The 13,401-nt window shown below is 34.6% G+C and overlaps 1 protein-coding gene across 1 annotated transcript; it reads left to right on the forward strand.

The window, feature by feature from the left end:
• Window positions 1–1,748: 1,748 nt before the first annotated feature.
• On the forward strand, window positions 1,749–13,395 carry LOC111474296 (serine/threonine-protein phosphatase 4 regulatory subunit 3-like; the record flags this gene model as incomplete). The annotated part of the gene is made up of 23 exons (XM_023119443.1): window positions 1,749–1,856; window positions 2,003–2,102; window positions 2,335–2,419; window positions 2,502–2,551; window positions 3,442–3,521; window positions 3,751–3,810; window positions 4,483–4,582; window positions 4,671–4,748; window positions 8,094–8,161; window positions 8,344–8,412; window positions 8,553–8,630; window positions 8,705–8,800; window positions 9,113–9,183; window positions 9,466–9,543; window positions 9,719–9,812; window positions 10,695–10,790; window positions 11,250–11,464; window positions 11,644–11,758; window positions 12,096–12,227; window positions 12,315–12,422; window positions 12,506–12,615; window positions 12,696–12,797; window positions 12,952–13,395. Coding segments are annotated over 23 exons (2,537 nt in total), but the record flags the coding sequence as incomplete, so codon positions are not given.
• Between the last annotated feature and the right edge of the window lie 6 nt (window positions 13,396–13,401).

Genomic DNA, 13,401 nt, shown 5'->3' on the forward strand with positions numbered 1-13,401 from the left:
TACTAAATAAATGAAAATAAAAAAAAGAAAGTAATAAAGTTTTTTTAGTTCAATTATAACAATAGAGTTTAAAATTATTAAATTGTTGTTAATATCGCAATTAATTAAATTTTAATTGAAAATATTTAAAAAAAATCAAAATAACTAGTATATATTTCTTGTTATTTGGGAAATGACAAATTGTTATGGAAAAGGAAAACAAATTTTAAAGGAGAATTTCGATATAAATTAATTTTCTTAAATTTTGAAAATATGAATCGATTTAATATATATGGTAATGAATTAACTGGTTAATAAGTTGATTTGGTATGGATCGAAATATTATTTAAACTCAATTTAATTTTAAATCCAAATAAATAATTAATCTAATTTGATCCAATCCCACTATAAAAATATACAAATATTTTAGTTGGGTTCCTCGGAATTATTGAATTTTTTATGGTTTATATACTAAAATTACATTTTAAATATTTAAAAAGTTATTGAGTTGTTGAAAAATAAATAATTTAAAAATAATTATTAAGTTAAGTTTTTTTTTTTTTTTTTTTTTTTTTTTTTTTTTTTTTTTTTTTTTTTTTTTTTTTTTTTNTTTTTGCATGCGGTTTGGATTGTTTTTGTGTGGGGAGATATGTTGGCACTTTCCAAAGTTTGTATTTTGCTTAATCAGGGTTTTGAGTAACGTAATTAATTGTCGTTGGTTGAATTTTGTATGCTATTTGTGGTAGTGAAGATGGGAGAGTGTTATAGTTGATGAATGCTTAGTTACGTTTTGTTTTCTTTTTCTCGGAGCATTTTTCCGTTGGAGGCATCAAAAAGGATATTCGTTTAAGCAACGAACATTGTTTCCTGAAATTTCTCTTTAGAGATACTCCTTTGGCAATAATGCGACAAATGTAGATGGCAATTGGGTTATTGTGATGCCAACATTTTCAATTTTAACCTTGTCAATATGTCGAGACAAATGACACTCTACCTTTACTCTTCCTCTTGCATTGCCCTTTGTAGCTCAACTCATCTCTTCACTCATTTTTTGTCTTTCTTGGCTTAAGTTTTGTTGTTCTTCTTTAGATTTGCATTGTTTAGCTATAGTGGCCTGATACAACTTTACCTATCATTGCCTTGTTGTTCCTTTCTTTTTTTTAATTTTTTAATTTTTTTATAAAATACTGGGTGTCATATTTGATAATCCAGTATCAGGAGCCCATTCCCCCATGATATGAGTGTCATATTGCACATAAGTTTTTAATTTTTCTTTTCATTATGAGGTGAAGAATGAGAGCCTAGGGTTTTAACTTGGGAAAGGAGCAAGTCGAGCCGTAATGGATTTTTTGTTGTTTGGTTTGAAGATGATTGGGAAAATCAATGATCATTGAGTTCACACAAGTCTGAGTATAATTTGAGTTCAAGAAGATTCATTGTCCATAGTATACAGCATTTGGCTTCTTGGTGGGGTTCAGCCCATAGACTTCTTTTGTATTTACAGCCTCTCCTTGAATACTAGAAATTCGTTTTTTCTACCTCACCCTTAGGTTGTATGCTTTTATGGCCCTTATACAATCCTCTCTGCTTCTTATAAAAAAAATTATGGATGTATATTTCAATTTGAAATGCGATATGGCCTTTTGGCGCATATATTCGAATGGTGTACATGCATTGTTGTTTTTTTTGTTCCTTTCAGTATTGTTGAGGTCTTATTGTCTAAGATGTCTGACTGTCGGGCACCTGATAAACAATTAAATAATAATTAATTAAAAATTTTGAAAACATTTTTTCAGCGTGTTAAGGTTTACCGGTTGAATGATGATGGCAAGTGGGATGACCAAGGAACAGGCCATGTCACTGTGGACTATATGGAGGTTTGTCTGACTTCTTGATCTGATTGATGTTTCTGAAACAATGAAGGGATTATACAACTGCACTACATTTTCTCATAAAATTTGTAGTCATCAAAGAATCTTTCATTTGGCTTATTTAGTTTGTTACTTATATGTTATTATGATAGAGATCAGAGGAGTTGGGGTTGTTTGTCATTGATGAAGAAGACAACGAGACTTTACTTCTACATCGTATCAGCTCAGATGATATCTATCGGAAGCAAGAAGGTATTTTTAAATTTTTCCTTGAGTCAAGCTTGTTAGGCACAATGTAAACCAATATTTAAATAATTTTGGTCATGGTTTGGAGGTTGTGGGCTATTGTCCCTTCCCCTGTTAGGAATATTATGTTTCTTCTTCATAAAGAAAAGAAAAATAAGAAGCAGACCAACATCAAGAGTCCAAGGGGCTATAGAGTTGAATGTAGAATACAAAATTTGAATAAATGTTTGAACTGCAGATACTATTATTTCGTGGAGAGATCCAGAATATTCAACAGAGCTAGCACTTAGTTTTCAAGAGGCTACAGGATGCTCTTTCATTTGGTGATAACTAGCCTTCCCATTTTACTTTCTTTATATATATTTTTTTTGCTTGAAGTTTGATTCTAATATGCTCCTTATTCAGGGATAATATCAGTAGCGTTCAAAGGAATCTCCAGTTTAGTACTCTTAGCAGTAAGTGTGTATGATCTTCATATGTAGCCTTTAGTTCTTGAAACTACTCATTAGTTCATCTGCACATTGTAAAATCCCTACCATTTTACTTGATGGATATGTTAAGATCTTTTAAGTCACATTTATGTCATTCTCTTTGTATTAGAATTTTATATCTTCAAGGCCCTGAGATCTTTAAAGCTCCAGTAAGATTCAAACAGTTAGAATCACCACAATCTACATAATGGTCTCTAAGTTTTCTGAACTTGGATGTTATTTTTCGGGTTCTTCTACTTCTGTCTCTATGATGTCTGTCATGATGCTCTCTACCCTTCTCTACCTTCCAACCCTCACCTGTCAACCCCACTCATAATGGCTCCAAAACCTTGCTCACATAACTCACCGTTGCAGCATCTTGGAATTACTTCAAAAGAACAATCTCCATCGATCACAAGACATTTTCCATTGTTTTTGATGGACTATAGTGGAGTCAGGTTAAGATAAATGAGACTAGTTGATTTTCTTCCTTTAAAGTTCAGTCATATGGAACTCCCTTCTCTAGCTCTTATCCTCCCTCAAAACTTTGTTCGGAGAACCTTTCTTCTACAAGTTTCTCAAAGAACAAAGAGTTGAAGACTTGTCATTTGGTTAAAAAACAATTGAGGAAGAAGAATGGCTTCTGTGTCGAATTCTCTTAACTGAGCTACCAAAAAAGCTATTAACGATATCTGTCTGCATGTACCATTGGTTAAAACTTGAATATTTTTTTATTCCTAGTTTTCTTCTTCTTTTGTATTTTTGCAAATGTGCTTAATGTTGTATTGTTTGTTGGGAAATAATGTACAAAATATATTTCTTCTTCTATATGAGCATGAGGAATGATGATCTGACTTCTTTGTTGGTATTTGCAGATGAGACATTTCATAGTGTGACTAGTGAGCTAAGGGAGCTTCCTACTGTCGAGCTATCTACACTTCCGCTAATACTTAAGGTGTTGGCATATGTGTCGATTGCCTTTCTTTCTTTCCCATATCTCTTCTTTATTGCAGTGCATGCATTGTGGTTGAGGGTTATATATGTTTTGAACTAGAAACAAAACCTTTCCTTGGGGATTCTAAATATTGTAAATAAAAACAACCATTTAGATGTATTGTCATATTACAGTTCAATAACTAATGTGTACAATCCTTTAGTTTAACATATCAATACTTGTTTTGTAGACTGTGGTTGAGAGTGGAATTGCAGATCAAATGAGGTTGACAGAACTCTTATTGAATGATGTAAGAGCTTGAACTTTGTGGATTTGGTACTTTTGGCTGTTAGTTCATGTCATTTTGAAGAGCAGCATGTTGGCGGTAAGAAAGCTGCCTGGTCTAGGTGTGGTGTTTGGTAGATTCTGAAAGATCTTTTTGATAAGTTTCTCTATAATTTCTTAATAGGATTGAGTGGAAGTCTGTAGTTTTGGTTTACTTATCTCTGGAATTGTACTCCAAAATGTTTGGTTTTTACTCCCTTCTTTAATTGCTTCTGATTGGAAAGCCTATTTTTTTAAAAATAAAATTCTTAGTGAAGTGTATTGTAAATCAAAATCACATAGCTGCATCTGTTGTTGGGATTAAGTCTTTGTGATTTTTCATAACCTATGTTAATGAGTTCATGTTTGGATGCCTAATTATTTTGATAGGCTTGCGACTGATAACCAGTAACAGTTCTTGAAATTCCCTTTGACCATACTCACTATAAAATTTTTCCCGTGAGGCCACCCTTATTTAGCAGAAGGAATTAATATGAGATTTGTGAAAATAGAATTTCTTATCCTCCTTAGCCCTACACCGTTCTTTCTTTTTGTTGGGTCGATGAATTTTCTTTTCTTTTGGGTTTCAAGTTACTAGATTAGTTTCTGATTAGTATTGTGAAATTTGTCTATCTAAAAACTTATTGTCATAATGCAGCGAGATTTTTTCAGAAAGCTGATGAACCTTTTCCGAATCTGTGAAGATTTGGAAAATTCCGATGGTCTTCACATGATATTTAAAATAGTTAGAGGAATTGGTCAGTACTTTTTCCTTCTCTTTGTTACCATGAACTCATGTGGTGCTGGTACTGATAAAATTTATTTTGTTTTCTTCCTACTTTTTAGTTTTACTCAACAGTCCGCAAATCTTCGAGAAAATATTCCACGACGATCTTATTATGGATATTATCGGTTCTCTTGAGTGTAAGTTCTGTGTTTTAAAACAATCTTGAATGAATTTGCATAGTTCAAGTTGGTCTGTTGTGGTCTATAATGTATTTGGATATGTCATGGTTGTCATTTAATTAACCACCCTTGTTCAGTAGTTTTGTATGCTTCCTGATCTTCAGACCATTCTGCCCCTTTTTGTTGTAAATGATTTATTATGATATTTTCTGGTTGTATCTTAATATCTTCATGTTTATAATTTTTCATATGTCCCCTTGATTTTGTTTACATAGGATTGGCTGAGTTTCTAATGAAACTTAGTTTCTTGAGGTTTTTCTATGCAAAACCTTTTGTTTTATTTTATTTTTTTCTTTCCAATGTCAAATATTTTATTGGTGTTTTTGGGCGATTAAGCTTGTGGTGGATTTTGCTTCACTTGCTCAGTCTTGTTTGGAATGGGGCACTGTCTTTCAAGTTATATATATCTTCGAAATGATTTTTTTTGGTCTGTCATCAAATACTCGGAGAATAAGAACTTTTGGCTGTGCTCTGATTTTTTAGAACATTCCTATTAATTTGTTTTGTATGTGTTCTTTCTACTTTTTATATTCATTGTTGCTCTATTTTATCACGTTCAGTTTTAGGCAGACCTTGTGTACCATGCAATTTCTCTTAAGCTTTTCTTAGTTATCCTATCATGAGGATCCCACTCACTATAATGTGGTTTCGATTTATTCATGTACCCTTCCTTTACTTGGGTGTTACATGTCCATCAGCTTCTGTGTTGGTTCGTCCTCAAACCACATCTTACTGAGAGAGGCACCACTCCGATACCATTTGTATAACCCATGCTTAGGATTCAGATCAAGATTCGGAATTCAGATTTGGCACCTAATGGCCCCGTCATGCCCTTGCCTCCCTTGTGACATGGTTGCATTACCTACATTCCTTGCTTTTTAAGAGTGAATTAAGAGTGAAAACTATTCCTACAGACCAAAATGAGTCCTTCCAGCATGCTTTGTTCTCACTTACATGTATCTTAGGAAAATTCTTAGGAGGTCACCCAACATAGAATTGTTTAAGTAAAGCACGCTTAACCATGAAATTTGATTAAGCCATTGAAAGGGAAGATGCACCTTGTTGGTATAGGTAGTGACTTCAATTCTTTTAAGCTTTTCTTAACTATCTCATCCTCAGGATCCCTCTCATTCAAATGTGGTTTTAGTTCATTCATTTACCGCTCCTTTACTTGGGTGTCACATGCCCACTGACTTCTACATTTGTTCGTCCCTGAACTACATCTTACTAAGACAAGTATTGCTCTATCATTTGTAATGACCCATGTCCATGATTCATATCAAGATTTGGAATCCGGATTTGGTACCTGATGGGTCCAACATTTTTTTGCATCCCCTGTGATATGGTCACGTTACCTATGTTCCTTGCCTTTTAAGAGTGAAAACTATTTCCACATACGAACACAAGTCCTTCTAGTATGCTTTTTTCTTACTCACATGCATCCCAGAAAAATTCTCGGGAGGTCACCAAACATAGAATTGCTTCAAGTAAAGCATGCTCAACCATAGAGTTTGTATGATTGAGCCACCGAAAAGGAAGGTGCACTTTGTTGATATAGGTAGTGACGTTCAATTCTTTTAAGCCTTCCTTAGCTATCCTATCCTCAGCATCCCTCACATTTGGATGTGGTCTTGGTTCATTCATGTTTCCCTCATTTACTCGGATGTCACATTTTCTCTTCATTTGCCACTCAAAAGTGAGTTTTCATTCACAAATAGAATTTTTGCGGTTCCCTTCTTTAACTCATAACCGGAGACTTCTATCCCAATATCTTTCACTCACTCAAAAGAAGCTTATACCTCCCTTTAAACCCAACTCTTTCTTCCTCTAAGATTCACTAAAATTACCGTCATCTTGACACTAGATTTCTACAGGAGTATCCTCATTTTTTCTTAAAATGAAACCTTCCTTTCACTTTCTCTTGACACTAGATTTCTACAGGAGTATCCTCATTTTTTCTTAAAATGAAACCTTCCTTTCACTTTCTCAGCCCGCCAATGAGGTAAGGAGATTTTGAAGCAAAAAATATTGTAACCTCATATTCTCAAACTTAGAAACAAGGACCCAATTAGAGAAGAGGATACGAAGGAAAAATTAGTAGTAATTCCAGGGGTTAAAGACCAACAAGGACCCAATTAGAGAAGAGGATACGAAGGAAAAATTAGTAGTAATTCCAGGGGTTAAAGACCATAATTGCAACAAACTCGTCCAACAACTCTTTCTGAAATTGGAGTATCAAGTGGTTTTCATTATTTTCTCGTATCCTAAAACTCGTCCAACAACTCTTTCTGAAATTGGAGTATCAAGTGGTTTTCATTATTTTCTCGTATCCTAATGTGGAGATCACTGAAGACATTAGAGACCATTTCGTATTTTAGCCATCGTTATTGTGGTAGTTGATATGGATTTAGTTATTGGTCTACTGCTATTCATATACACCTTGGAACATTTGGTTCTCTACTTTGGGACTCCTTGCCTGAAAAATATTGCTGTAATTGCTATGAATAGCTATTTGCAGACTGTCCTGTGCTGTTTTGGTTATCTTGCTCTTGGTAGATCTGCGACTCTGTTGTTATGTCTAACAGTGGAGTCCATGCAATTTTTGAGTGAGAAATAAATGATCGTTACATTTGTTCAGCCCGTTGGTCTCATTCTAACATAANTTGATATGGATTTAGTTATTGGTCTACTGCTATTCATATACACCTTGGAACATTTGGTTCTCTACTTTGGGACTCCTTGCCTGAAAAATATTGCTGTAATTGCTATGAATAGCTATTTGCAGACTGTCCTGTGCTGTTTTTCCTTGCCTGAAAAATATTGCTGTAATTGCTATGAATAGCTATTTGCAGACTGTCCTGTGCTGTTTTGGTTATCTTGCTCTTGGTAGATCTGCGACTCTGTTGTTATGTCTAACAGTGGAGTCCATGCAATTTTTGAGTGAGAAATAAATGATCGTTACATTTGTTCAGCCCGTTGGTCTCATTCTAACATAAAAAATTTTTGAGTGAGAAATAAATGATCGTTACATTTGTTCAGCCCGTTGGTCTCATTCTAACATAAAATTTAGTCAAGATAATGTTAAGACATTCCTTCAGTACAATTTTGTAAGCCAACATTGGTGGACTTTTCATGTTATCTAACAATGAAGTAACTGTTCTTCAGTACAATTTTGTAAGCCAACATTGGTGGACTTTTCATGTTATCTAACAATGAAGTAACTGTTCCTCTAAAAAAAAAAAAAATTATAGTTTATTTGATATTTACTAATATTTGATCAATTTTTTATAATGTATGATGCAGACGATCCCGAGGTTCCACATACTCAGCAATTTCGTAATTTCTTGAAAGAGCATGTTGTATTTAAGGAGGTAAATATTACCTACGTGTTATTTTCGTTTAGTGAGGAACATCTGGAGGGGTGCATGACACAATTTGGAACTTAGTTCTCAAACACCTTCATCTATTTGCAATCAAATCTTGTAGGCTATTCCCATTAAGAGCCCCGCAGTTCTCTCAAACACCTTCATCTATTTGCAATCAAATCTTGTAGGCTATTCCCATTAAGAGCCCCGCAGTTCTGTCAAAAATACATCAGACATATAGAGTTGGTTATTTAAAGGTACAGTCATTGACGTCTGAACTTTATCTTTGCCTGCCTCTTTTGTCATTGAATGCTTACCCATCTATTTCAGGATGTTGTTTTTGAACTTTATCTTTGCCTGCCTCTTTTGTCATTGAATGCTTACCCATCTATTTCAGGATGTTGTTTTGGCACGAATGTTGGATGACTCCATGGTTGCTAATCTGAATTCCATAATTCATGCCAACAATGTGCTTGTAAGATTTAGAATGTTGACCAAGCTTAATTGACCTTTATACTGTCGTTCTCTGAAGGTGGTCTTCTGTTGCAGGTTGTTTCTTCTTTGAAGGACGACAGTACCTTTATTCAGGAATTGTTTGTTAGGTTGAGATCACCCTCCACACCTGACGACTCAAAAAAGGACTTGGTGAGTATTGGTTACATTAAGTATATATGCACTTTTTTGTAGCCCTGACGACTCAAAAAAGGACTTGGTGAGTATTGGTTACATTAAGTATATATGCACTTTTTTGTAGCAGTATGATCATATATCCCATTCTGCATTAATGTTTCGATGGGTTCTCTGGCCTGGATTTGTAATATGTTATTCATTCTTGATACTGCATACTGTGAAATCTTCTCCACAATGGATTCCCTCTCCTTCCTCATAGTTCCCTAATTCATGAACTTGGTTTTTATCTCCTTTAAGAAAAGTTTTGATGTTTCATTACTGCTTCAGGTTTATTTTCTGCGCGAGTTTTGTAGCGTAAGCAAAAGCCTCCAAATGGCAATGCAGCTTCGGTTGTTCAGGTAAATAATTGAATTTTAATGTGAAAGTATATGTTACCTACTGGTTTCATTGAACTTAAGTAGAGATGTATAGATGGACTAAACATGTTTTGGCCCAAATGAGGCCTGCCACAGGCATACTCCATCCATTTGACACCGTTCCAATCATGATTAATTTTTAAACTCCAATATCATAAGTTTATTGTACTCCATCCATTTGACACCGTTCCAATCATGATTAATTTTTAAACTCCAATATCATAAGTTTATTGACTATTTTATCTTAAACTCCAATTTCTACAGGGACCTTATGAATGAAGGTATCTTTGACATCATTACGGATGTCTTACAGAGTCCAGACAAAAAGCTTGTCTTAACAGGGTGAGTACTGGAATGACATAATTTGACCTTCCTATTGTCTGCATTTAGTTCTTAGTCCACCATTATTTTTCTTGTTCCCCCGTTAAAAATATTGGTTTATGAATGCAGGACAGATATCCTCATTCTTTTCTTGAATCAGGATCCAAATCTTTTGCGTACTCATTTATGAATGCAGGACAGATATCCTCATTCTTTTCTTGAATCAGGATCCAAATCTTTTGCGTACTCATGTTGCTCGACAGGAAGGATTTCCACTGTTTGGACTTCTGGTATGCACAATCAATTTTTTTCTTCTCACTTTAGTGTGTGTAGACAATTTAAGAGAACTCAAAATATGAGAGCAATCTTGATTGGAAATTTAGTTGCTGACATTAGTTGTCAAAGTAGTGGGAAACATTAGTTGTCAAAGATATTCTTTATCAAGAGTTCCACTCCTCGTTTAACTCTGGATAAAAAAAACAGGGTATCAAGAGTTTTTATTTTTCTTATGGAAAGAATTTTCCTTTAACTTGGTGAAGATTCTGAATCAAGTTTGTGTCTTTGCTGCTCTTGAAGTTCTTTAATCATCTGTTTATCAAGGATTGGAGTTTTCTGCTTCATTGTGTCTTTGCTGCTCTTGAAGTTCTTTAATCATCTGTTTATCAAGGATTGGAGTTTTCTGCTTCATTGGAAATCTTGATTTAGTCAATATAATCTTTTAGTTTAAGTGTATACAGGTTGTGTGATTAAGCATGAATGGTGATATTGCTTTTCTATAGATCAAATAATTTTTTCCATGAAGCACGAACACTCTATTTTAGGCCAAGTATCCATATTGGACATTTGTTAGACACGGATATGACCTGACACGCTCTGGACACATGTACGACATGCCAAATTACATATTCGTTATTTATTTACGGATATGACCTGACACGCTCTGGACACATGTACGACATGCCAAATTACATATTCGTTATTTATTTCTTCTCTTTTAGTTTTAGACACATATTAGACGTGCCACAGATATGCTTTGGGGACAACATGCACTGCCAGTTTCAATTAATTAAGCTTGTCTCTGCTATTACAACTTGTTTAATTGCAGATTAAAGGTATGGTAACAGATTTTGGGGACAACATGCACTCTGCTATTACAACTTGTTTAATTGCAGATTAAAGGTATGGTAACAGATTTTGGGGACAACATGCACTGCCAGTTTCTTGAAATTCTTCGCAATCTATTGGATACCTATGCATCTGGAGTCCAGGTGCCTTTTTTAACTTTTTCTCGCAGTAAAATCTATGCAATTTTATTTTAACACTAGTATAGTTGACTTATGTTTAGAAAGTCCCGTCATTGTTCTTTTCAGTTTTCAATACTGCAAGGAAGTATCAGGGCATCTCGATACAAATGTTTGTTGCTGCTTTATGATATCTTGCCTTTTAAACTTCATTTTTTTTTTCTTTTAATCATAACAGATATATTATGCCTGCATTTTGAGTCGCAACACATTTGAGTTTATTTACGCAGGTGTAACATTTTGATTGCTGATTTCTATTTTCTTATATTTCTGCTGAAATCTTGGAAAAACTTGTCAGTAAAACTTTCATGTAAGAAGCGATTATTATTTTCTTGTTTCCTCTCTCTTTTTCTTTTTTCTTTTGCAATTGCTTCAATCGTATTCTCTCTCATTTGTCATGAAATATGCTACTGTTCTTATTTGCAGAGAGATACAATTGTTGAGATTTTCTATGAGAAGCATTTGGGCCAATTAATAGACATCATAACAGCATCATGTCCTACAGAAGGTTTGCAATCAGGCAAGAACATTGAAGACGCCGATGGAAGACTGGGAGATACGAATGGCATGAAGCCTGAGATTCTGTCGAATATATGCGAATTACTTTGCTTTTGTGTGCTTCAACACCCTTATAGAATAAAGTAATTTTTATGCCCTATTCATGTGCAAGTACCGGAATTGAATTTCCCAACACCCTTATAGAATAAAGTAATTTTTATGCCCTATTCATGTGCAAGTACCGGAATTGAATTTCCTCTACCATCTATTTATATGTATTTTTAAGACAATATGGCTTATTTTCTTATTCTGTGTATTGCAGGTCTAATTTTCTCCAAAATAATATGATAGATAAAGTGGTGTTGTTAACACAACGGAAGGAAAAGTACTTGGTTGTTGCTGCAGTTCGATTTATTCGTACTGTTCTTTCACGCCATGTAAGTGTAGATGTGTAATTATGAAACCAATAGAGTTGCTAATGCCCTGTGTTCGTAACTATTTTTGTTTTTTGTTTTTTATTTTTGAAAATAAAGCTTATAAACACTTCGCTTGTTGTTTTTTCTAGTAATTCTTGTAGTTGTTTCATAAACTTATAGTAAGCTTATAAACACTTCGCTTGTTGTTTTTTCTAGTAATTCTTGTAGTTGTTTCATAAACTTATAGTATAGTTCTTTTGGTATTGTCCTCTTTTTCCCCCACCTCTCTTCCAGTGGGCAGTTCATTACTATTTACCATGGACAATCTATCTAAATCTTTTACTTGGTTAATTTACAGGATGAACATCTGATAAATTATTTCGTCAAGAATAACACTCTCAAACCTATCATAGATGTATTTGTTGCTAATGGAAGTCGGTATAATCTGCTAAATTCTGCTGTTTTAGAACTTCTCGAGTATATAAAGAAGGTACATGCCCGCCCTCCTTCATCTCTCTTTTTCTGGAATTCAGTTGTCTTTTTAAGGGCCAAATATTTAAGCCAGTATATCATGCAGGAAAATTTGAAGTTATTGGTTATACATATAATTGATTCCTTCTGGAATCAGTTGTCCCGATTTGAAAATTTGTCTTCCATTCAAGCTTTAAAAGTTAAATATGATCAGGTAAATTACTATCCTGCTTGAGTGGCTCCATCTTCAATTTATTTCAAATTCTTTTTTTCCCCGCCTGATATCTTTGCTTGCAGTGCCTTGAAAATTGTGAAATGAAAGGCATTTTGAACACATCAGATCCTCGAAAAAGAAATGACGAGCGTGCTCCTGAGAAAGAAGAGGACGACTATTTCAATGGGGACAGGTACACAATTTTCTTTATCTCAGACATTTATAACATTTCTATCAGGATCTTGTTGTTGTTATTAATGTATCTCGTTTCAGTGATGAAGAGGATACTGCATCTGCATCTGTTTCTCGAAAACAGAACGAACAATCTCAACCTGGTTTATCCAATGGTGTTGCTACAAATTGCCCACCAGTAAGGTATTGCCATTCTATCTCATTTTGAAAAAAGAACAAAAAAAAGAAGACTTTTATGTGATACTACCTCAAGCACTTTTGGAAGAAGCCCAAAGAAATAGCTTTTTAAGCACTTTAAGTTCTATTCTCTACACTTACAGCAGTTCTATCTTTTCAGTCTTAGGTCAGGTGGTCTAGTTGATTACGAGGACGATGAAGACGATGAAGACTACAGACCACCCCAGAGAAAACAACCCGACACTTCAGACAAAGACATTGAAATAATGGAAGTCCTCTGGCATAAGCGGAAGTTGGCTCCTCAAGAGGAACCTGAGATAGTTAAGAAGCAACGACTGGTTAGGAAGCACAAGCCAAAAGATGGTGTACTTGCTTCCTTGTGTACCACACTGAGTCAGGCTGTCTTACCTGGTAAGAAGACAACAAACGCTTCCGAAACAAGTTCGTGCATGCCTTATGAGAACAAAAGCTCAGTCGAAGAGAGTCATGAGACAAATCCTGCTATTCCTAGCAGTTCTGATGGCAGTAGCAGCAATTCTGATGAGGAAAATCGCAGGGAAAACAAATCTACAGCTTCTAAAGGTTACTCCAACAGTAGTGTCTTGCATGT

This window comes from Cucurbita maxima, unplaced genomic scaffold, assembly GCF_002738345.1.
Source record: "Cucurbita maxima cultivar Rimu unplaced genomic scaffold, Cmax_1.0 Cma_Scf00286, whole genome shotgun sequence".
Taxonomy (NCBI): domain Eukaryota; kingdom Viridiplantae; phylum Streptophyta; class Magnoliopsida; order Cucurbitales; family Cucurbitaceae; genus Cucurbita; species Cucurbita maxima.